The sequence below is a fragment of the Lutjanus erythropterus genome, chromosome 10 (assembly GCF_056507025.1).
Source record: "Lutjanus erythropterus isolate fLutEry1 chromosome 10, fLutEry1.hap2, whole genome shotgun sequence".
Taxonomy (NCBI): domain Eukaryota; kingdom Metazoa; phylum Chordata; class Actinopteri; order Lutjaniformes; family Lutjanidae; genus Lutjanus; species Lutjanus erythropterus.
In genome coordinates, this window is record NC_139326.1 from 29,158,501 (window position 1) to 29,183,513 (window position 25,013).

General features: G+C 38.6%; 1 protein-coding gene across 2 annotated transcripts; it reads left to right on the forward strand.

Moving 5' to 3' along the window:
• Positions 1-2,114: 2,114 nt before the first annotated feature.
• lnpep (leucyl/cystinyl aminopeptidase) lies at positions 2,115-25,013 on the forward strand. Of its 2 annotated transcripts, XM_084728960.1 has the most exons (22): positions 2,115-2,542; positions 6,993-7,087; positions 8,694-8,896; positions 9,750-9,861; positions 9,990-10,247; positions 10,341-10,531; positions 10,734-10,872; positions 13,137-13,271; positions 14,296-14,416; positions 14,522-14,673; positions 14,767-14,880; positions 15,890-16,021; positions 16,191-16,325; positions 19,080-19,240; positions 19,320-19,408; positions 19,514-19,697; positions 19,814-19,970; positions 21,071-21,255; positions 21,480-21,641; positions 23,115-23,255; positions 23,370-23,451; positions 24,094-25,013. In XM_084728960.1, exons 1-22 carry the CDS (start codon positions 2,515-2,517, stop codon positions 24,223-24,225), a joined length of 3,108 nt encoding a protein of 1,035 aa, XP_084585086.1. In that variant the 5' UTR covers positions 2,115-2,514; the 3' UTR covers positions 24,226-25,013. The 2 variants fall into 2 exon arrangements, with proteins under 2 accessions (XP_084585086.1, XP_084585085.1); XM_084728959.1 differs by having other exon boundaries at positions 14,296-14,673.

Genomic DNA, 25,013 nt, shown 5'->3' on the forward strand with positions numbered 1-25,013 from the left:
ATAAGTCACTTTTCATTCAATTGTGAAAGTTTTGAGAATGTTCATTTACTTCTTTACACTAAAAGAGAAGAGGAAAATATTGGAGGTGTTGATTTATACTTTATTTTGTAATGGTTGGCACCATTTTACAAATGGTTTATGATTAGGTTATTAATTTGGCTGTAAACAGATAAAGATAGATAATTAGGTAAATAGGTAGATAAATAGTGACCTGTTGCCTGCATTTATCAGTGCTGTTAAGCCTCAATGTCATTGCTTACTGAGCTCACTTTGTCTTCTCCATCTGTGTGTTTATACCTGTCAGCTTCATCACATATGTGTTAATAAGTTACTAACATTTAATCACCATAAGCATATATAAATAGCCAAAAAGTTTAATTTGGCACATCAAAATTACCAGATGATTGGTATCTTCAGGACAGAATTCCAGGTGTGGATCAGTGTGCTGATCACCCAAACTAACTCATCAATAAATGGCGACGTTGACAATTGACTGGCTTATTAAATTAACCTCTAAACTAAATTAATTCCGTACAGGATTGACACTAAGCCTAGATGACATATGATGGATAATTCATAAATTTTACTGCATTTAATTACTGCAACTGCATTTTAGTTGCAAATACCGTTGGTTACATTTTTCATTTATACATGTTTATTCAAACTGGGATGCAATCACTCAAAGCCTGGAATGATTCATTAACATAGACCATAAACAAAAACTGCTCCAACCAGGCCAGAAATGAATTGCATATTAAGCTAATTTGCAACTTCCCAAGTAACAGCGAGGGGATATTACTGAACATTTACTAATGTATAAGCAAACAAACAAACAAACAAAAATCCCAGTGTCAATTTATTTTCAATAAGAAAATGGTTGACAAGCCACCTGGCACCCTGATGTGGGCCAGATTTCATAAGTTGAGTATCATTGCTTTACAATAAGGCTCCACTTTGCTACCTATGAATGTTAGAAAATCATAAGATTAATTAGTAGCAGGGGTGGAGGTTTTTGGGGTTACTTCTACTGTTATGAGTAAATTTTCAAGTCTATACTTTTATATTCATTAAACCATAGTATCTGCTTAGTTACTTTCAAAATTATAACTGAGTTCTGAGAACAAGATGAATTAATATCCAAACCTTTCATCTGTATTTTTTTGTAGCCAGTAAAGTTATCTGATTGCAAACTTCAAATGAAAACCAGGATATACAGATGAAAAACTAAACACAGCAGCAGCACAGGTTTGGAGTAATGATGTAATCATTAATCAATTAATCTGCCTCAAGAATTTAACCGATTAAAACTGTGTTCATGAATATTTGATCTTTTGTTTAGAAATGGAACTAAAGTCAAAAAAGTGTTTTGTATCTTATACATTATACATAAATAATCAGTTGTCAGCATTTTCAACTACTGGTTAAGGAAAAACGAAAATTTCAAGTTTGGGAGTGATTTAGACTAAAAAGAAACAAAAATCTCTTTGATCGAATGTCTGCTATTGATTATGTATTAAACATCAGCGGTTAAAAAGTAACCAATACTCTGAGTAGTTTTTGAAAGGAGTCCTTTTTTTCTAACACCAATACTTTTACTTATAATTGAGTCTTTTTTTTTTCTTTTTAATAATGTAACAGTACTTGTACTTGCAATTGGATCTTGCTGAATAGTGAGTTCATGTTGATATATGAAGACTGTGTTCTAACTTTTTCGAAATAAAAATATAGAAAGTATCCACAATTGCAGACGTTTTCATACCCTTAGAAGCTCATTCCCTCTCTTTTCTAATATTGCGACCCCCGCCCCCTTTTGAGGGACTAAGAAAGGGAAAGTCCCGTGCATAACTTTTATTCTAACCGTTTATTAATGATTTATGAAGACTTTACGACATAATGAATAGCCTAATTATAAACCATTTATAAAGTCTTAAATATGAGGGTAGTCGTATTGTACAATGATACATAGTGGTTTTAAAATGAAGGTTGTCACCCCTGAGGCAGCATAAAGTCCTCACTAGTGTAATAAAAAATGTGTCTTGTGCCCTGGCCCCGCCTCCCGGCAGGAACAGCCAATAGGATGTCAGTATTGTAATGCAATGGGAGGTTGTCAACAACTGGTCGGGGAGGAAGCAAAGTGTCATTTCGTGCGTTAGTTAGTTTACCGACCAGATTTGTTTGTATATACTTACCTTGAGGATCGATTTTCTACACAATCACGCCGTATGCATGTTTTATTCTAACGTTACGAATCAGCAATGGGCGATAAAGTTGTGGAAGTGAGCTAACGTTAGCAAAACTGGATGTCTTTCAGTCAGTTACAATTGTCAGAAGTTGGCTAGTTTCAAGCTAGCAACTACGTAGCTAACGTTAGTCCAGTGAGGAGGAGAGGCTGCTGTTGTAGCCTGCGGTGGGTTGTGTCCAGCTAGAAAACATCACCTCTGTCTGTCGAGCTGCTGTAAACGCGAGGAGATTTGATTGTTTTGGACCCGAGGAGCCGTTTAAAGATATCCCATCATGGACCCGTTTGACAGCAACAGTACAGGTAAGGACGGGAGATGGTAGTAACAGTAAGCTAACAGCAGCAGGCCAGCTAATAACTAACGGGACGTTAGCAGCAAGCTCTCTAGGAGTGACATTCACCCGAGGACACATGTTGAAAGGGGGGAGCTTGACTTTAGACGAGCTAAAAGAAAGACACCGTCATGTTTTCTGAGCGACTGGTGTCTTCCGTTTTACTGTTAAGGGGTTTTCAGAAGCCGACTTAATCGCAGTCCCACTACACGGTCCTGCAGAGGGGTGACAGCAATGTACTGCACATAACTGTCTCCTCAACGCAGAATGGGCTGCTTGTGGATCTTGTAGTTTATTTATTTAACATTTTGGTTTTATTCGAACTAAACAAAGCCACTGACACATTTCTAACAGCTGAAACAGCTGTTTTAAAGTCTGTTCGCAGTAATATAGTATACCACTGTTTTAGACACACAAGTTGTGTCACAGAAGCACTGTTTGCCAGTTGAAGCCTGCTGGTTTGATAATAGTGTTTTGTGTTGGTGTGGAGAGCAGATAAGTCATGCTACGCTCAGCTCAGGCAGCCAGCTGCTGTATAACCTCTCAGTTATGGTCCCAATGCGTCTAGGCCTTTATTAAAACAAACAAAAAGGCCAGAGCACACATTATAACAGCTCTCAGGAAAAGAGTGTTCTCCTCGGTGGATGTTATTTTATTCCAGGTTAATCTGAATCACCAGATCACAGTAGGGCTGGGAAGTATGGACGAAAATCAAATATCACAATATTTTTTTTTTAACATACTTATGTGTTGATAATTATAGATATGACCGTTGGTGCATTGAGAAAATATTAGCTTAACACAATGAGAATTCTGATAACAAAAGCTAGATCAGTCAGGTAAATTCAGAAAACTGTGTCACTTTACTGTAAGGCAACCTTTCAAACCAGGAAAAAGATGACATATGAGGATATAACAAAATCTAAATGATATCTAGACTCATATGACATTATCAATCTAAAATTGATGTGTTGCTCAGCTAAAAATCTAGTAGTTTTGTTGTTTTTCTAATAAAAGTCACATTTCACAACCACATTTTGTTCAGATAAAGATGAAAAACATTACCATATGCTTCCTTCCTCTTTCTTTTTAATCACCAACCAACCAGAAACATCACTGTGGTTCAGTACTCTATTTACATACTCTTTACTATACTCTACTCTATCTCTATGCATATCTCTTGTTTAACTGCAGATTGATTAATTGCCAACTATTAAATTAATCACCAACTATTTTGATAATCTGTTAATCATTTTGAGTCATCTTTTTGGGGAAAAATATCCAGATCATCTAATTTCAGTTTAATCTAATACAATATCTAGTTTCACATCTCGATATAGATATAACATTGATATATTGCCCAGCCCTGAATCAGAGTAGTTAGTCTTTTTGGTTTTTTGTGTTTGGTTGTTGTGATTTCATGATTTTCTAGTAAAAGCCAAAAGTCACATATCACAACCACATTTTGATCAGATAATAATGAAAAAACATTAGCAGATGCTTCCTTCCTGTTTCTTTAATAACCACCTAACCAATAACATCATTTGTGTGTCATTATTTGGCTTCCTTCCTGCCCTGTGTCAGTTGTCTATTCTTATCTGGGGTGAAGAAGTAGATGCATATGTCAGACTCAGATATATATATTTGGTTATATTTCTGTGATTCTAAGGTAGGGCTGATAAATGCTTTGAGTAAACAGGAAGAGGACAGTCAGCAGACAATATACATATAAACTTTATGAAAGTACAGGAGTTGTTGATTATTCTTATTTGCCTGCTTTTAGGGCTGAACAATTAAATTGAAACTTTATTCAAATCACAATATGGCTTACTCCAGGATGCTCAATATTTGTGAAGAGCAAAATGTGTGTCATTACACTGTTTTAAAATAAATATTGTGATGTCTTGATCTGTCTTGATCATCATATCACAGTCATTTTCATGTGTTCTTCAATAAAAATAAGACTAATGATTGAAAAATTATAATTCCTGCTAATATCACAGATCATATTGCAATTGCAGTATCAGTCAAAATAGCAACAATTAGATAAGTCTGTAGTCTGGATGATAATCATTACATTTCCTTTCTCTTTCTTCTGTCATCTTATGAAATAAGTTTCACCATAATATCACAACAATATCCCACAGTTGTTAGAAAGTAGACCTGACAGTCATTATTAATGGAGTTTGATGTGTCTTAGTTTTGTCATATTCTCCTCTGCACATTACACATTACCTACTAGTTAGCTCTTAGCCTATTAATAGACATTAATACCACAGTAATGTGGTCCAGACACAGACACAGTGACAGCCCATACAGTCATATCAGAAACACTATACAGGGCAGACAAGAGACTAAATTCACCTCGTGCATTTCTGGACTCCTGTCTTCCTTTTCAGGAGTTAAAGCTCACCTTTGTTTGCTGTCATTGTTTCTGTATGAACACTGTGTATTCATTAGTACGTGTTTACTGTCTCTCGGTGCTTTCCACTCAAACCCATCAGCAACTGAGACAGAAAATGCATTGTCTTTAGCCTGTAAAAGCATGAGTGGAACGTGAGGCAAACTAGGAGACTTGCATTGCATAGCGTTTTACTACTTTCGTTGTTATTGAATTAGGAAGTTGAACATACCTCTGATTGTTTCAAGAATTTCTGAGGGAGAATCTGGCTGCTTTAAAATCACATGGATCTTGATATAATGCTTGTCATGATGCTGGAGACAGGTTATTTTGTTGAAATTCAGGATCTTGTAGGGGTTTTGAGGGCACTTTTTAGGTTTTTTGGGCACTACTGTGAAGGAAATGCAATGATTTATGTCTCAACAGATTTCGTAACACCAGCACTTAAAAGTAGCTGTCTTACCAGCCTGATGAACTCATTGTATGTAGGTCAAAGCACCAGGAAATGCTGTAGGAGTTTTAGTAACCGGAAACTGAAGAAACTGTCTGCACATTCAGTGACAATAAGTCTCTCTGATGAAAAATGACTTGTTGCCACTACTCTTCTGTGTAAAATGCTGGAACTCCAAAAACACAGAACATTTGGATGTTGTGTAAGATGTAAATAAAAACAGAATGCAATCATCTGTAAATCATTTTCAATGTGTATTCAATTGAATACAGTACAAAGACAAGAAATTTAATGTTCAAACAGGAAAACTTGATTGTTTTTTGTAAATTTACACTCATTCTGAATGTGATGCCTGCAACATCAATCTAAAAAAGTTGAGATGGGGCAACAAAAGACTGGAAAAGTTGTGGAATGCTCAAAAAACACCTGTTGTGAACAGTCAACTCGTCAATATGTAACGGGTGATAGTATCATGATTGGGTATTGTAGAGGCATCCTTGAAAGGCTCAGTCCTTCACAGACATGAATGCAATGAAGTTCACCACTTTGTGAAAAGGTGCATGGGCAAATAGTTTAAGAACAATGTTTCACAAAACAAAACTGCAGGGATTTAAGGATTTCACCATCTACAGTTCATAAAATCATGAAAAGACTGACACAATCCAGAGGAATCTCTGCACGTAAGGGGCAAGGCAAAAAAACTAAATTCAATGCCCTTGACCTTTGACCCTTCAGGCGGCACTGCATTAAAAACTGCACTAAAAACCCACATAATTGTATAAAAGATTTTACATGGACTCTGGGACACTTTTGAAAATTGTTGATAGTAAACACAGTATGGTGCTGCATCCAAAAATGCAAGTTTAGACTCTACAATGCAAAGCAAAAGCCATATATCAGCAACAACCAGAAACACTGTTGACTTCTCTGTGGCCTGAGTTCATCTGAGATGAACTGATGCAAAGTCGAAAATGTGGTATGATCTGACGAGTCCGTATTTCAGAAATAATGGATATTCTGTCCTCTGGTTGAAAGAGGACAAGGACCATCCAGATTGCTACCAGAGCAAAGTTCAAAAGCCAGCATGTTTGATGGTATGGGGACATGTTAGTGCCCATGACATGGATAACTGTCACATCTGTGAAGGTCCCATTAATGCTGAAAGGTACATTCAGGTTTTGGAGCAACAAATGCAACATCTTTTTCAGAGACGTCCCTGCTTATTTCATCAAGACAATGTCAAGACACATTCTGCATGCGTTACAACAGTGTGGCTTCATAGTAAAAGAGTTTAGGTACTAGACTGACCTGACTGCAGTCCAGACCTGTCTCCCATTGAAAATATGTACATTTACCAAAAAACTATGAAGTTAATCAGTTTGAACATTAAATATCTTGTCTTTTCTGTATTCAGTTGAATATAGTTGGAAAGGTTTTTGCAAATCATTGCATTCTGTTTTTATTAGCGGTATAGCTTATGTAACCATATAGAATCTGTTCTCTTTCCTTCTCACCTATCTCATTTCCCCTTTTAAGAATCTGATTTCTCTTCCTCTATTTGTGTTTTAGACCGAGCCAACCTGCCGAGGAACATGATTGAGAACAGCATGTTTGAAGAAGAGCCTGATGTTGTGGATTTGGCCAAAGACTCCACTGCATTTCCGGTATGCTCATATCATCTAATGTCATGCGTGCTTTGTCCTCATTTCAAGGACCAGCCAGGCTCAGTCATTTGCAAATATCAGAATGCACATTTGCATCACTCTGCACATTTTTCATAAGTGCTTTCATCTTTAGATCTGATAATATGGACAGATCAGGGCAATAGGAATAATGATCACTTAATTTTAGGATGGCCAACACTTTTACTGCTCTGTACATCATTTCAGATCTGTCAGTTACACATATCTATAGCTAATATTGTGAGAATTACTTGTTGCAAATATGAACTTCATTTTAGCATGACAACAATGCTGTGTCATCAGTATGTTTTTAGAGTTACAGTGAACCATTTTCTCCATTCAGCCTTGTTAATCAAGACGTACTGTATCGTAAATCCTCATAAACAAAGTATTGTAAACCTTAAAGTGATAGTTTGGATTATTTGACGTGGGGGTGAAGTATTTATCCATAGTCAGTGTATGATCTACAGTAGAGGCCGACCAACACACCCCCAGATAGGAGAAGCAGAGAGGAGAACCAGTATGGAAGCTAAGTTATCCACTGCTGTGGACAGGATCAGCAACAAAAGGCATTTTAACCAGCTAAAAAAAGTCCACCTAAAGAAAATCAATAATTTCAGCGTACACTATATTTAGAATATTTTCACCACTTTGCTGTCAGACAATCTTTTCTGATGGGAAACTGCCATTATGTAAGCCAAACATCACTCTCTCCAAACCAACCATAGACAGCTCCATAGGCAAAATCAGTCATTTTACCTCATAGAACATGGGAGTTGCTGGTCTACTGCTACTTTGATCTGTGACTTTGGTGTTTTAAAAACATAGTTTGGATTCACCAAAGTTACATAATACAAACAAACTATCAGATTGAGGCAGTGGTAGACCAGCAATTCCTGTCTTCTGTGAGGTAAAGTTACTGATTTTGCTTATAAGTGTGGTCAGTTTGGAGAGAATGATGTTTGTCTTATATAACAGGGGTTTCCTGTCAGAACAGATTGTCTGGCAGCAAAGCAGTGAAATATTTTAAATACAGCATACACTTTAATAGTGATTTTTTTATGTAGACCTGTCTTTAAGTGGCTAAAATACCATTTGCTGCTGAACCTATCCACAATAGTACATTGCTTATCTTCTGTGCTGGTAACTGAAGGTGTGCCCACCAAGGTCTACTGTAACTAATACACTGATTGCTGATAACTACCTCATACAGCTATCCCTGTAGTCTGTCCCCCTGTCCACACTACCTCTGTCCTTCCTCACTGTATGAAACCCTCTCTTAAATTTCATTCCTCTTTGCAAGATCTTTGTGTCCACAACAGTTCTGGTTAAAAAATCTCCCCTAATGCTCTCTAATAACTAGGATTTACTTGTCATCTGTGCCTGTTTTTTGTTGACAGATCGTTCTCTGTCTGATTATTCATTATTCCTGTCTTTGCCCTCACTTTCCTCACCACCTCCACAGATGACATCTTACCCTGTGCTAATTCATTTACCTGCGGAAGCAATCCAGTTATTAACAGTATCTGGGAAACACTGCAGAGTTTAACTGCAGAATAACAGATTGTACTGTACATGCTCTCTCCAGACGTTTCCTGCTCTTGACCCAGATGAGGTGGCGTATGAGCCTCGTAGCTCACGGTTGCTTGTGCGAGGCCTGGGAGAGAATGACATGGACGAGGATGAGGAGGACTGTGAGTCTTCTGCCCGTTTGCTGGGCATGTCCTTCATGAACCGCAGCTCAGCTCACAGATCCAGCTCTTCCCCTTACACCAGACAGCCTCCACCCAGGTAATGCATTGAAAGGGTCATCATTCGGGACACTGCACTTTATTTCCATAAAAAATATTTTATTAGTATGGTATGGCTTGTGATATTTTTGTCTCATTTATTAGCTTCTATAGTCATAGCTTCTATGATTGGTATTGTGGAGTGTGGTGATGTACAAATGTTGGATTCAGAGGCAGGCACTTAAACACTTGAAGTTTCTATAACTATGTGAAAATATGAAATTGATGTTGAACACCTTTTTTTTTTTTTTGGAAACACCTCACCTTAAAACAAAACAAATAGATGGAAAGTAATAAACACATACCATGAACAGTACCATAGATACTCTCCGTGCACTCACTAAAAATCAGTGTCTTCCATGGCCCTTATCTTTGACCAACATCTACATAGAATCATAAAATAGCTTGTAATGGTGCACCTGTAGCAGTGAACGGCTGCATTTATTGAAGCATGGTAATAAGTTCTGTGATTACCTGACTTGTGTCAGCGGTCTTGTTTCATACATGCACCAGCAAGGTCCCGGCAAATGGGCTTTTTGACATTCAATAAAAATAATCGTTAGTTGCTGCCCTAGACAGTTTCCTACCTGCCTGCTTACACAGAAGAAGCAGTCAGTCTTTGGTTCTTACATGATGCAGATGAAGAAAATTGGCCAAACATGTACAGGTTTAAGTGCATTAAGCTAAAAGGGTTTTATTCCTCTGGACAACAGAATACCAAGTTGAATGTTTATATTTATAGCCTTTGTCTCTGCAGCACCACCATCTACATCTTTTCCATGAACACTGCTGTTCCACCTTTTCACCCCGCATTTGGAAATTATAAAGTTATGTTAAACTGTTTTTTTTCTCAGGACATGCTCACGGCCCTCAGCCCGGACCATGGTTGTATGTGTGTTGTTCTTGGTGATTGTGGCGTCCATGACCATGGTACTATACTTCTTACCTGGATGCACCTTCACCAAGGTAAGAAAAACATTCACTAGCTCTGTTTAGGTAGGTTTTGTGAACATGTGACCAAGTATGACTCTGATATCAGATTATTTTCCTTTTTTAATGTTTCTATCTGACCCCAACCTTCCATCTTTCTGCAGACAGGGTGTCCTAAGCCAAACAAGACCACCCCTGTCGAGCCAATCTACCCTGTGGCTACAAACGGAGAACTGTTTCCATGGGCAGATCTGCGGCTGCCTCAAAGCGTGCACCCTCTCAGCTATGACCTCACCCTGAACCCTGACCTCGAGACTATGACCTTCACTGGTCGCACTGTTATTAACATGAGTGTGCTTCACAACGCCAGACGCATCATTCTGCACAGCGCTAATCTCAACATTACCAAAGCTACTTTCAAGGTGGGATTTGAAATTGGGTTTGTGTGCTGATAACTGTATATAAAGATTTAATTTGTGCCTGAACAAAAAATGATTCAGACATCTCTCTTCCAGCTGGGTGATGCAGAGGCCAGTGAGGTGACTGTATTGGAGTACAAACCTAAACAGCAGATTGCCGTGAAGTTCTCCGATGAGCTGAAGGTTGGGCAGACCTGTGTTCTGACCCTGGATTACTCTGCCAGCCTCTCACACACCTACGATGGTTTCTATAACAGCTCATACACCGATAAAAATGGCAGTAAAAGGTACACTTGACTTATTGGCTGTGGTGTACGTTCTTTACAACAGCTGAAAGATGTGTTGTCTTGTGACCTTTGGCTCAAATCAAGACCAGATGCTAACAAAACTGTGCTGTAAACCTGATAACAAAGAAAAACTGAAAAGGGCTGTTTTACTGATTTTGCAGCATTTAGCTAACTTGTTATTTCCTCTCTCTCTTGTCTACAGGGTCTTAGCTGCAACCCAATTTGAGCCGCTGTCTGCAAGGAAGGCCTTTCCTTGTTTTGATGAACCATCTTTCAAAGCCACCTTCTTGGTTAGAATCAGCAGAAAACCAGACTACATGAGTCTTTCCAACATGCCAAAGGTACTGTGACATTAGTTGAGTTCTGCTTATTTTTGCAATGTTGTAACAAAGCGTTCAATACCCCCCCCCCCCCCCACACACACACACACAAACTTGGCACGGTCATCTAAGTTGTAGACATAGGGATGAACTTTCTAGGATCGTGTTAATATCCAATTAATAATTGGAAAACCGCAGAAGCCTTTGATCCAACATTGTACAGAGAGGACAAGGAAGACGGTGAGGAGCATCCTGACAGATAGCTTCCATCCTCTTTCCACTCTCACCTCTGGGAGTCTCTCTGGCAACTAATAATGTATTTAAGACGTCCTTTGTCCCAAGTGCCATCGATATTCTTAACTCTGCAAAGTGACTGATGACATTTAAAACACAGACATGACATGACCTGCTTTTGGTGCTTAATGGTTAATGTTTAACATGTATTTAATCTTAACCATGTATTTGTTTTTACTAACTACTGTCTTATTTCTTGTGTTTGGTGAGCCAAAGATAAATTTCCACCCCATCCTATTACTATATTCTAAATATGATTAAACAGCATGATTATTACACAGGTATACCTTGGGCTGGACACAATTAAAGGCCTCTCTCAAATGTCCAGTTTTATCACACAACACAATGCCACATATTGGTTTGAAGGAGCATGCAATTGACCTTTTTCACAACCGTCATACTGCAGGGGCCAGATTCTGGCACACAGTCTTCCTTTAGAGATTCCCTGAAAGTTATATGAATTAATTTAAAAACATACAATCAAAATGCTACAATATTTCCAAAAAAACCCTTGAACTATGAGATCTTTGAAATGTATTTAAAATAAGTTTTGTCTTTCCTGTCATATTTTTGTTTCAGTATCAGCCTGCTAAGTAGAATGCATTCATGAATGTAGCACAAGCATACACCATCAATGATTAGTTATGGCACATTAGTAAGCAGAGGTAAAATGAAAAGACTGAAGTTGAATGTGCATATGTGTGTGTATGTGTGTGAGAAGAGCTGCCCCTTGCGGTGTGTGAGAATTGCTCTAGTGACACCCCTTTGTACAGTGTGGCTGTTGCTTCCAACAGTCAAAAGTAAATAGTCTTCTTATCAGGAATAAACATGCATCCTGCCTTAACTGCTGGTAGCTGAACAGAGTAGACTGTATTTATTTATGTATATTATTCTCTGGGCTTTTTGGGCCTTTAAGGGACAGTACAGCCATGGACAGCAGGAGAGCTTTTGGGTCTGAAAAGTGAAGCCAATGCAAAAGTGTTGACTTTGCTGGTTTTAAAAAAAGTCTGATTGTATTGAGTCTTGACCCTACCTCTCACTTGATGTATGGCCACAATAAACAGTTTCCTAATGAGTTTATGGTCTCAGTCGCTCGTTTCAAGTCTCTATACAGCATGATGTTCATTTAGTAAATTATGCTCCCGTTTACAGTGAAATAGATGACAAAGCTTTTGGGTGAGGCTACTTTCATTGTCAGTGAGTCCATCCAGTGCAACACATAGAGCTCACAAAACTCAGATCAGACTGATCAATATGTAACAAGATTCTGTTACTGCATTGTCTATTCATTGTTTAAGATGCTTTTAGAAACATAATTTAGTGAACTGTTTTAATACAAGAAAGATCACGACCAGGAAGGGAACCCAAGGTTTGTGAAGCTCCCTCTCTCTCTTTGTATGTGTTATTTCTTAACTGTGCACATTATACAAACTAATCATGTTTTATTATGTAATGGTGCTGTGGTTAAGATATGGCTATGGAATTTTTATATTGGTCATAATAGTGGTACTTGAAGAGCTTAATATTTTCTGAGGGTTACAGAGTTTGAGAAATACTGCTGTAGATGATGATTCTAATTAAGATCGCATTCCATTTAGTGTAGCAGAGCCTTTCCAGTGACCAGCATGTACAATTGCAGCACCCTGACTCTGTTTGACCTAAATGGAACTTAACCTGAATTAGTATTAGAGCTTTTGCCATCAAATTTAATGTTCATTTGTTCAGATGTCACCTAGATGGACTCAAGGTACAGTACAACACTGTCTTATGTCACTCACTCAGTATATTATGAGAAGCTTGTGAGTCATACCTGTTCCCACTGTGACTCGTAAGCTCAGTGTGTGGGCACAATTAAGCTAACAGACCACGTATTGGTTTTTGCTTGCAGCGCTGTATTTCACAGCCATTTGAGAAAATGCCAAATTGGATTTAATTCAGAATATACTATCAGCATTATTTGATAGTAATGTTATCCTTATGCTGTGTTTCAGGTGAGAACCACAAAACTTCTCAATGGCCTCGAGCTTGATGAGTTTGAGAAGACCAGTGTCAACATGAGCACATACCTGGTGGCCTTCATCGTCGCTAACTTCACTCCTGTCAGCAAAACTGTCTCTGATACTCTGGTAGGTCTGACACAGATGTGACTCCTTTCTCCTCAGAACCATCCAGGTATACATGTATATATTTTAGACGTGGTATTCATTGAGTTGTTGCAGGAAAAAAAAAGGCAGCACACACACAAATCTTTCATCAGTTTTTTCTGGTCATGAAGGAAAATGGAGGTCCTGAGTTCAATTTTCCATCATACCCTAATGGAGACCTCCAGGCCGAAGCCTTAGCTTGTTGGTTGACATGGCCAGATCAAACTGGTGAAATTGAGATTAGACAACTTTGTCTTGAAGATTTCTGTGTGTTCTCCCTTTGTACCTTTAGGTATTCAAGTTCGACATATGAGTTCGATTTGAGCACCACAAACTCTACAATACTACACTTGTAGAAATAAAGGTTCCATAAGTGTTCTTCCTGAAGGGCTGAGGTTTACCTAGTACCATTTGCTTCTGAAGAACCCTTGTTTGAAGAAGGGGTTTGTCAAGGGTTCTTTGTAAGTCTATGGGTTCCATTAAGAGCTATTTTCATCCAAAGAACCCTTTTTAGTTGAACGAGTTCTTCAAGGATTGTTGAAATCCTTGAATAACTCTTTTGTCAAGGGGTTTTTGTACCATAATATGTAAAGGTTCTTGGTAGAGCCCACTGGGTCAGTTCTTGGTAAAACTCAGTAGAATCCACTTGATGGGTTCAAGATAAAACCCTTAGAATATGAAGAGATTCTTGGTAGAAACCCTTGAGTGTGCTTTAGATAAAACCCTTGGAATATAAAAAGTTCTTGGTAGAACCCCCTTGGTGGGTTCTAGGTAGGACCATTCTCTGTTGAACTTCTTATACAGGGTTCTAGGTATAACGATTTTATGTTGGGTTCTACATAGAACTCTCCGAATGGGCTCCAAGTAGAAATTTTAAAAAGGTTCTAACAGGAACCAAAAAGAGTTTTTCTGTGGGGACAGGCAGAAGAACTCTTTATGGTTCTAGATAGTACCTTTATTTCCAAGAGTGTAAGGAAGCACGTTTATATGTGTGTCTGTGTTTCAGGTGTCTGTGTACTCTGTGCCAGAGAAGAAGGAGCACACTGAATACGCTCTGGACACAGCCTCCAAACTGCTGGCTTTCTACAATAACTTCTTTGAAATTAACTACCCCCTTAAAAAACTAGGTGAGTTCACACAGGCACATGCTTGTCATTTAATCCTACTGCAATTGTTCTTTCTTTTCTCCTCTGTACACACCCCTGCTATTCTCCTCATCTTTCTTTTGTCAGACTTGGTGGCCATCCCAGACTTCCTGGCAGGAGCCATGGAGAACTGGGGACTGATCACATTCAGAGAGACCAGCCTGTTGGTGGGTCAGCAGTCTTCTCCTTTGGAGAAACAAGTAGTTGCCTCCGTCATAGCACATGAGCTTGCCCATCAGGTAGCTATGTTCACTTATGTGTTTGTGATAGCAGCAGAGACAGTGAATATCCTGCAGTTAAGTCCCTGATCTGTCTCTGATGATGTGTTACAGTGGTTTGGAAACCTGGTAACGATGATCTGGTGGAACGACCTGTGGCTCAATGAAGGCTTCGCCACTTACATGCAGTACATGTCACTGCAGACTGTGTTGCCTCAGCTGGACATTGTAAGTTCACACCTCTGTCTCATAAATTAAAAGTGTTTAACTGAAAATTACAACGATAAATCAACTATCAAATGAATTGCCTATATTGATAATCCCTTAATGGTTTTAAGTCTTTTATTAAGAAAAAAAGTCCAAATTCTCTGATTTCAGCTTCTCAAAGATGAATATTTTCTGCTTTCTTTGGTTCTCTGTAACAGTAAACTGAATATCTTTGGGTTGTGAACAAAACAAGACATCTGAGGATGGGCCTTGGGAAACAGCAATCAACATTTGTCCCCATTTTCTGACATATGGACCAAGCAACTAATCAGTTAATCACAAAAATGATCAACAGATTAACTGATAATTAAAATAATTGCAGCCCTTTGTTACACCAAACTTAAATGAAGAAAGATTAAACAGATCGAGTAGAACAATCAAGTTCCTTGAAGAAAGTTAAGGGCCAGACTCAACCTAATTGAGTTTTATGATGTGTACCTTCTTTTTCACCAGTTTAGCCATTAAAGCAGTCTGCCAGTTGCTGCCAGGCAGTCGCTTTTTTTGTTACTGTGCTTTTGTCCTTTTTTAATGTTCTATTATTTGGCCATATTATTCCAATAATTCACTCAATAAGATTTCTTGAAAGGAGAAATTAGTGTTCTTTAGCCAAGCATCATGAGGGTAACTAACTAACTTTTTAGTTTGTGAGCAAACAGTGCAACATTATTTAGTATTTCTACTCGACAACTTCTCAAATGTATTAATTTTTATGTTTATTTATTTTAATTGGGTAAGTAAGTATCTCTGTGTTGAATAAATGTTTTTATTTTGGTTTACATCAGTGATCTTGGATTTACTTGAGAGATTAGTTTTTAATTGTACAACAGAGCTCTGCTTAATTTTAAATCTGGATTTACTCATTTTAAACCTAGTTTTGCCAAACTCTTAGAACTAATCTTAGACTAAACCAATCTTTGTTTGTGTAACTCAGTCCAAGTGCCTTAGCCATAAACCCTGTGTTTGTTTGCAGGGTAATTTGTTCCTGGCAGTGCGGTTCAGAGCCATGGATAAAGATGCATTAAACTCCTCCCACGCTGTGTCGACAGAGGTTAATACAGCAGAGCAGGTGGAAGAGATGTTTGACTCTGTCTCATATGAAAAGGTAAACTTTTACAGTACATGTAGTATATATAAGTAGATTGATAGATGCGGTGTTCTTAATTCATTTCCATATCCAGTTGTATATCTCAGGAACCTCACAGTCAGTTGTAATCATAGTTGGTGTTCTATTTTGGGTCTGATCACAGATGTTTTGTGCTTCTGTCTTCCAGGGTGCATCTATTCTCCTTATGCTGAACGCCTCGCTGCCAGGAGACCAACTGTTCAAAAAAGGGATCATTCAATACCTGACTCAGTTCCGTGAAAAGAACACGGTCACCGATGACCTGTGGAACAGCCTTACACAGGTGTGTGTGTGTGTGTGTACGTGTGTGTTCTTCATTACATTTTAAGTGTAAGGAGGTTGTGACTTAACTCAAACTATCCTTCATCATGGTTCACATGGTTTCATTATTGTGAAAAAAGCAACCTTGACTTATCTTAAAGTACATTAGAGACGCACAACAATTTTTTTGTCATATGCACTTTTCTAACTATAAAACAGGTCTCAGGAGAGTTTTATCTCTCAAACAATGCATGGTGGGAGTAAGCTAATATGCTGATCATGGTTCTTTAGAAACTAAATTTAATTAAAGACTCCAGGTTAGAAGAACTTTTGTTTGTAAATTCTTACATGTTTCTGAAGTTTTTGAGAAATTTCAAGTTTATCTTGAATAAATAAAACTTGTATCTTTACATTAGTTGATTTCAATAAATTCCTGGTGATGTTTTTTTTACAGTGTAGTTTCCTGAAATCTGTCAGGTAGCTGGCTCAAATACAGTCTCCCTGACATCAGCTGCATTGGCCAGTGTTACTGCCATCATATAATGGGTGATCACAGAACTGTATCAGGAGCTACATTATCAGCATAATGATAATAGTTGATAATAATGATTTATTGATCCCTGTAAGAATGTTCCTCTTATTGTTTGCTTCCTGTTGAAGACAAGTCAGAGCTCAGGACACAAGTAGATACAGACAGATTGGGTAATTACAGTCAAAACGGGCTTGAATCCAGTTCTCCTCAGTTTAACGGCAGTCTGCCAGCTCATTAATTCCCCCTGCTGCCCTGTTGATGCTTCACTTGCACCTGCTTAGTCTCGCACTGGTCATCTGGAAATTTGCCACAATGGTGCCAGTCCTCAAAGTCTGAGTGCTAAATTAATTAAATGGCAAAATAATAAAAATGGATTAACAAACTTCAAAGGTCAACAATAATTCCCACAGAATGTTGAGATTTGTCTTATTCATCAAAAGACATTGTTTAGATGGAATCTGAGCTTTGGAAACTTTTTTAAGGTTATCTCTCCATTTTTTTCCTCTGTGAACAGCCCCTTACAGAGCTGCAAAGTCTCAGACCACAGCCAGATATTCAGAAAAAAAACATGGCATTAGGCTGCACAGAGTCTAGGGATGATACCACACTTTTCTAAATCGATATGATACAGATATTTTTAAAAGAACTTTACAGATACTGATACTTTTTAAAATGGGTATGCAACTGTTCAGCACAATGACAAATGTTTGGAGGGAATAAGCAAAATCACATGACACATACCAACCACTAATGATAATTTATTACAAAAGCGAAAATGCGTGCAATTTGAATAAAAATGTTTGCACTATTAAGTGTAAGTCTACTTTACAAAAATGGTACATTAAAAACAATTTTAGAAAATTATTTTTTTTGTCTTTTTAACTTTAAGGATGTGTTGTTTTTAAATTTTTGAAGAAGTTGCTCATGTTGCTGTTGTCTGTCCTGTTATACAAATAGAGGATCTTCCTGTATTTTTAACTACAGGTGAAAGATTGCAATGACTTTTAATGGCCTTGCTCCCTCGTATATCACTGACCTATTAGTACCTTACACACCAGGATGTACCTTGAGATCCTCGGGCAGAGGTCTTTTGTCTGCTCCACAGGCCCGGCTGAAAACTAAAGGGGAGAGGGCGTTTTCAGTCAGGGCCCCAGGGCTCTGGAACAGTCTGCCTGAGGAAATCATGTCTGTGATCTCTATTAAATCCCTTCTTAAAACATACTTTTATTGGAGAGCCTTTCATGATTTTATTGAAGTTTTAGCTTTTTTGAACTGTTTTTATTTTTTTAAATGTTTTTGTTTTCCTATTCTTGCCATTCTTCCATCCTGTTCTGTTTTATCTGAATTTTGAACCAATTTTGGTGTCCTTTGTGAATCACCTGGTATGGTGCTTTTTTAACTGCTTTTGTCAAGCACTTTCTAATGTGAATTTTCAAAAGTGCTCTATATATAAAGATTATTATTATATTATAAAAAGGGTAATGACTGTGAATGAATGTGTCAGAACAACCAGTCAGAAGGCTTAACGTTTTGATATCAAGCTTGTTCAAAATACTGGAATGAATATCTTTACAAAATAAATAAATAAATAAATACTTGCAGACTTTTCGACACTATGATGTATATCTAAAAATTAACCCATTAAGTTACAAGCTTGCTCCTCAACTGCTTCACACCTCATGTCCTTGCCTGAACCTGCTGTGTCTTCATCGTACCCAGAGTCAGAGTCCTAGTCATAGCTGCTGTAACTGACCTCAGTACTGTGTCCCAGTTGTCAACCTGGGCTCTGTCAGTCTCAGAGGCTGTGCCCCAGTCTAATAGGACTGGGACAATAGGACTATAGGACTGTCCCAGTCTAATAGGACTGGGACACAGACTGAGCTAACTGAGCTAACTGGCTAGTGGCAGCTTGATCACAGTTAGCAGCATCCCACTAGTGACCTGGGCCAAACACAGAAGTGCAGCTCCAGAATTAACTTAGAGGTGTTTTTTTTTTTAAATAACAGATCTTAGAATGCTGTAATTGACCAATAAGAATCATGTATTTAATATAGCCGTGTAACAAAGTACTGAAAACCTCGAAGTGATTCAACCACCAACATTTTGTATTTGCATAATGTCATCATTGATTGTTTTTGAAAGGAATCAAGACCAAATGAGCAGCTTGTGAGAATCAGTGTATTGATCCTGCAGAATCAGTGCTGTCATCCCTAACAGACTCTGGATTTGTCTTCCTGTCCTCAGGTTGAGGTCTCCACGCAGCACCAGAATGTGTCAGAGATGATGAGTTCATGGACCTTGCAGAAGGGATTCCCATTAGTCACTGTAAGCCGCAACGGAGATCAGGTGACCCTTACACAGGAGCACTTCCTGCTCACATCTGACAATACCACGCACACTTCCAGGTTGGTTATATAACCACACACAAACACACACTGAAATAATAGAAACACAGCAGACTGAGTGTATTCTGCTTCTCCTCAGCTTGTGGCATATTCCAGTGACGTACGTGAACGACAGCTGCAGTTTAGCTCCTGAGTGCAGACAGGTGTTCACTCTGAAGACCAAGTCAGGTAAAACATGAAGTATTAACCTGCAGTATCAAGTCCAAGTCTCAGATCCTCAGATACTGTGTCAGAGGGTAAATATTGTGTATGTATGTGTTTGTGTGTTTTCAGGGACGTTTAAGGTGCCAGAAAGTGTAAAGTGGCTGAAGTTGAACTACAGAAACACCGGCTTCTACATTGTAGACTACGGAGACAAGGGCTGGGATACTCTCAGAGAAGCTTTGTCCAACAGTGTCAACGTTCTCACACACGAGGACCGTGCCTCGCTCATACACAATGTCTTCGCTCTCTCCAGGTACAGCCGATAACATAAATAGTTGTTTTTTTGAATTGCGTCCAGTGACAGGAGAAACTGAAGAGGAGTAGTATTTGACATTTAAACACTTTTCTCCTCTCCTGTGTTGTCAACAGACTGGGACGTGTGTCCTTCCAGCGAGTCCTCAACCTGTTGAACTACATGTCCAATGAAACAGAGACTTCTCCCGTGACAGAGGCTTTGTTACAGCTCAACAATATCTACCAGCTGCTCGACAAAAGGCAGGAGCACAGTCTTGTGGCACGCATGAAGGTAAAGACAAACACACATATACACTGACTTGCAGTAACAGTCGACAATGTATTTTGTGAGTAAAGATGTCCTAATCCACGTCTGTCAGATACACCCATAATATATGTAGTCTTGGAAATTCTTTTGTTTAAAAAAAAAAAGTGCTGATTATATATTGCTCAAATCTGTCAGCATGCTTTAGACTGGGAGTTATGATGAGAAGGAATGTTTACCAGTAAAATAAAAGCAAAGTAAATATTTATCCTGAAAGGGGACATATGAAACACCCTAGCATTCGGAAATGGGTCAACACATCTTTCTCAACTTAACCTAGAAACATCTACTCCTTCTAAAAGATCACTACTGATTTCTTAGAACTCATTTAATTTTAGTTCCATGTAAAGGGGATAAACATAAAACGGGCAGTGTGTGGAATCACATAGGCCAAAAACAACAAAAACAAACAAAAACAGATATTCTAGACCATAAAAACCATTTCACAGTAGAACATGCCGGTCTGTAGTGTTGTTGTTGGTGAAGCTGGTATTTCAACTTGGTGCGTTTCTTTAATCTCTGATGACATATAATGTTCATTTTAGGATTTCATTTTAACTTCTTTAATTTGAACAAACACAGCTTTAAAAGCAAGGCACAAGCAATTATTTTCCCATTAACAATCACTGACTGTTCAGTACAGGTGTTATCTATGTTTAAATCAATTAGATCACTTTTGAGCACAACATAGACACCAGTATTTTTCATATCTTCAACAAATCCACTCAAAATTACACATGGTTATCAGTGTAACTGATCTGAAACTTTAAAATGCACATTTTGCTGAGCTCAGGACACTTTACCAACCCAAAATACCAGTATTTCATTAATCAAATATCTCTCTGGTGTGTTTACAAACATGAACTGACAAATCCCACTGATTCTAGCTTAAAGATGTTGGTGCTATTTATTGTTTCATCAGGGCATTTGGGATACAAGATAACATCCCAACTCTGTGAAAAATTTCTGTCAGTCAACTTTTAAGAAGTGTTTTTGTCAGCTGTTTAACTGCCAGTAGAGTTTCTGTGCAATAATGTATCCATGATTTCTTTTCTTGTATATGACAGAAATATATTCTGGATCATTTTGGTTCTCTGATGGACAACCAGACATGGACAGAGGAGCAGAGTGTGTCTAAACAGGAGCTGCGTTCAGCCCTGCTGGAGACAGCCTGCAGTCTGAATGAAGTGAAGTGCATTCAGCAAGCTAAGCTCCTGTTCAAACAGTATATGGACCCCAACGGGACCTCACGGTATGTGTAGCACACAAGAATTGAGTCGCTTTTCTGGGTCACTGTCATAGCGGGATGAGAAGAGCAGCCCGAACATCTTTTTATAGACAGAAATCATCTTTAGCAGAGATGGAAGAATGTGACTTAACCAAGTTGGTATCTGACATTTTTAGTTGTTGGAAGGAAACTGAAATTTGGTGCACTTATAACCCAAAGTCTGTTTGCATCTTTATATATTTCTGTAGGATCCCAGGTGATCTGCAGCAGGTTGTATTCAATGTGGCTGCTCAGTCACCTGACGATTGGTTGACTTTGCTCAACATGTACCAACACGTCACATATGATGCAGAGAAGCGAAAAATGCTGCGGGGCCTATCATCCACTCAGGATGCACGACGTATAGTGTGGTAAGTGTGTGTGTGTGTGTGTGTGTGTGTGTGTGTGTGTGTGTGTTTGCTTCTGGCCAGGATCAAGCATCAATCACTTTCCTTCCCCATCGATAACTTCTTAAGCATAATGTACATTTAGTACAACATCATTTCATTTGCAAAGCTGAAAGGGAATCAATAAAGAAACTTTAGTGAAACTGCTTTGAAATCAGTGCAAAGCAGAGCAGCGGTGTTTTAAATGTTCAAAGCATTTCACTGATGTGGCAAAATCCTACCAATCCCTCCTGTTAGCAACTTCCTAATACGTTGCACTTGATGATAACCAAACATGGACTCAACTTGAGCCAGAAGCTGTAAGCAATGAAACACCTTAAACCAAAAGACAATACTTTTGTTGACTCTGTCTGTTTGAGTCGAGCCGCAGATATTTTTTGATTCATGAGGCTTCATTGAATAGAGATTTAGGACAATCTTCCATCTTTTTATTGGTGAAACTGGGTGGAAAAATTTGGCGTGTTTAAAAAAAAGTCCCCTCATATTGGGGCAATGGCATATAGAAATCCTGTGCCTATCACTGAGAGGACTTGAGGAAGAGCATTGTTTCTGGTGCAGTTCAAACTACTATTTTGCATTTAGAAATCTCCTGATGATCGGTAGGTGGTGAGATATCCAATCATCTGGTGTGTGACACCAATAGTTTTGTGTAGCAGATGCAGTTTGCAGAATCAAGAGCACTGGTGCTGTCTATTTTTCAGTGACTACTAAAATGGCACTAAATGTGGTTTTATGGCTTCTGAAATGGCCCATGTTAACTCATAACCATAGAGCACAAACTCCTCCATAGTTGAGAACTATCCTTCTACTCCAGTATTTACATTTGTATTATGATTGCTTGTCCTTTGGTGCCATCCTCGTCATGATATTACTGTACTGTACATACAACGTGTTTATTACCCTCTTCAGCTGAAATTGTTTTGTTGTGTGATTTGAGAGCTTCAGTTACTAAATTGCTAATATTTGTTGTGAGTAGGGTTGCAATGGTACAAGATTATTTTTTACGGTGTGATAACCCAGAAAATGTCACTGTTTTACGGTGTCATGGTATATAGTCTTGCACAATAATTATCGTCAGCTACAACGGCCACAAACCCTTTATCATAATTTCACAACTTAAGTTAAGTTTCATGTCTGTCAGTATGTCCTGACAGACATGAAACTTAACAACTACTTTTAACGGAAGTATGGAAATACAATAAAATTCAATACTGCAAATATACCTGGTATTCGTAATATGATAAACTGTGAAACCAGTAAACTGCTGCTATTGTTTTCCTAATGTGTGTGTTCTGAAACATGTCTGTAATACCTCGGTGATTACAGGGCTTGACAAACATTTTATTCTCATACTGTATTGAAGCAACAAAAATGTAGTATAATGCTGTTCATGCACTGAACAGAATTTGAACTGAACACTTGTTACGGTCTGTCCAGGATTCTGAAGGCAGGTCTGAAGGGGGATATCATCCAGACACAGGAGCTGCCTCTGGTCATCCACACTGTGTGTAATGGCTTCGCCGGCTACTTATTTGCCTGGGATTTCATACAAGAGAACTGGGACCGCCTCATAGAGAAGTACGTGGTCCCTGTCAGCTTTATACCAGCTATCACTTAGACTACATTTAAGATTATCTCAGATAACAATGAAGAGATGAAACGATGACAGTGTTTTTGTGTTTGTGGCTGTAGATTCCCTGTGGGCTCCTTCGCCATCCAGACAATCATCAAGTCTGCCACATCCCAGTTCTCCACAAAGGCGCATCTTGATCAAGTAAGTTTCTTTATTCTAATAGAATATGTTTTTGCTGCAGGGTATTTGAGGAGCTAAGCACTTGTTTTGGGGGAAATAAAGGCTGTGCCCAACTCAGACTTTTGTCAGTTGAATCAGCAGCACACTCCTCAATCAGCCTACATGTATATGTTTTACCAGTAGGACCTATGTTTAACACCTTTCTTTGTCATCTGTAATGTGAAAACATCAGTTTTCCATACAGTCAGAGAAAATAAAAGTGTCTATTGCCATTATTTATAAAAAAAAAAAAACCCAGCACACTGTGTCAGCTGCTGTCCAGCATCAGGCTGAGTATTCAAAGATTTTCGATACCAGTAGCGATACCTTGACTTCGATGCTGGTTCCTCACTGGTACTTTTTCTGTGCCAATTTTAGAAAATCCATTTTAACAAAATGAAAAGTGCATTACATATTATGGTACACATCTGTAGTTTAATTTTTCAGCTCCCTTTTAACTACTTGAAACAATTTCATAACATAAAAGACTAATCCTTTTTATCACAATGTGGTTAAACTTAAGTTGCTCCTTTCAACTCTGTATTAACTCTTCACAGAATGCTTTTGGTGTGTTGTGTCCTGTGTGATCTGGCACCTCATTATTTGTGTGTGTGTGTGTTGCAGGTTCAGGGTTTCTTCTCCGGTCTGAAGGAGCGCGGCTCTCAGATGAGGAGTGTGCAGGAAGCTTTGGAGACCATCAGGTTAAACCAGCGCTGGATGGACAAGAACCTGTCTACGCTCCAAAAATGGCTCTAATACAGGCACTCCATTCAGTCTCCGCCCCCGCTAACAGGCAGCCGGGGCGTGTCGTCAAGACAACAGCAGTGTTTGCACTATCATAGGACTGTGTCTCTAAACTCCCTTCATCCAGGCTGGAGGATGTGTTCTACCTGGATGGACGAGATGTTTCGTTTTTTGGAGATTGGTCCTGTGAGTCATATTTGCTAGCTCAGGGTGGCTCTGATTGTGTGTCTGACAGCGAGATGTCAGATACGAATACACACTCCTCCTCACACTTAATGCTGTTGACCAAACCTGTCCTCTGCAGCTCTCATCTAAACCTCACACCTGAGCAGACAATCATGCTTCAACCACACTCCTTTTGCTCAACTTCTGAGCTGTTTAATGGCCACTTCACAAAGAGCAGGTGTGAAGAATGTCAACATTACTGTCCGTGTACATATCGTCAGTCAGTCCCGGACTTTATCTTGACCATCAGATACATGTAGATGCATCTGTCAGGGATTCCTCAGCCATGAAGAGTTGAAATTACCATTAATTTGAGAGAAACAAACCTTTTGTTGATGTGTCATGAAAATATGTGTAAGAAGAACAGCTGCCTGCTATTCTGAACTCTGGTTACTAATGTCACCAGAAGCATTTATTATATTAGTCGTGGTTTGGCTAGAACACAGGTTCCCAAATTTACAAAACAAAACTAGACACGCATTAGACCACTGACGCCCAATTAGAGGGGATTTTGTCTTAGTTAAGACTAGATGGCACTCAGCTTGTGCCAAAAAAATTGAATAACTGGACTGCAA

What these genes read in the sequence shown, in the direction of transcription:
- lnpep (XM_084728959.1), top strand. Translation starts at nt 2,515, where the DNA reads ATGGACCCGTTTGACAGCAACAGTACAG. An exon ending in AAACTGTCTCTGATACTCTG is followed by an intron (nt 13,272 to 14,295) that starts GTAGGTCTGACA and finishes TCTGTGTTTCAG; the next exon opens with GTGTCTGTGTACTCTGTGCC. An exon ending in AATGTCTTCGCTCTCTCCAG is followed by an intron (nt 19,698 to 19,813) that starts GTACAGCCGATA and finishes TGTTGTCAACAG; the next exon opens with ACTGGGACGTGTGTCCTTCC.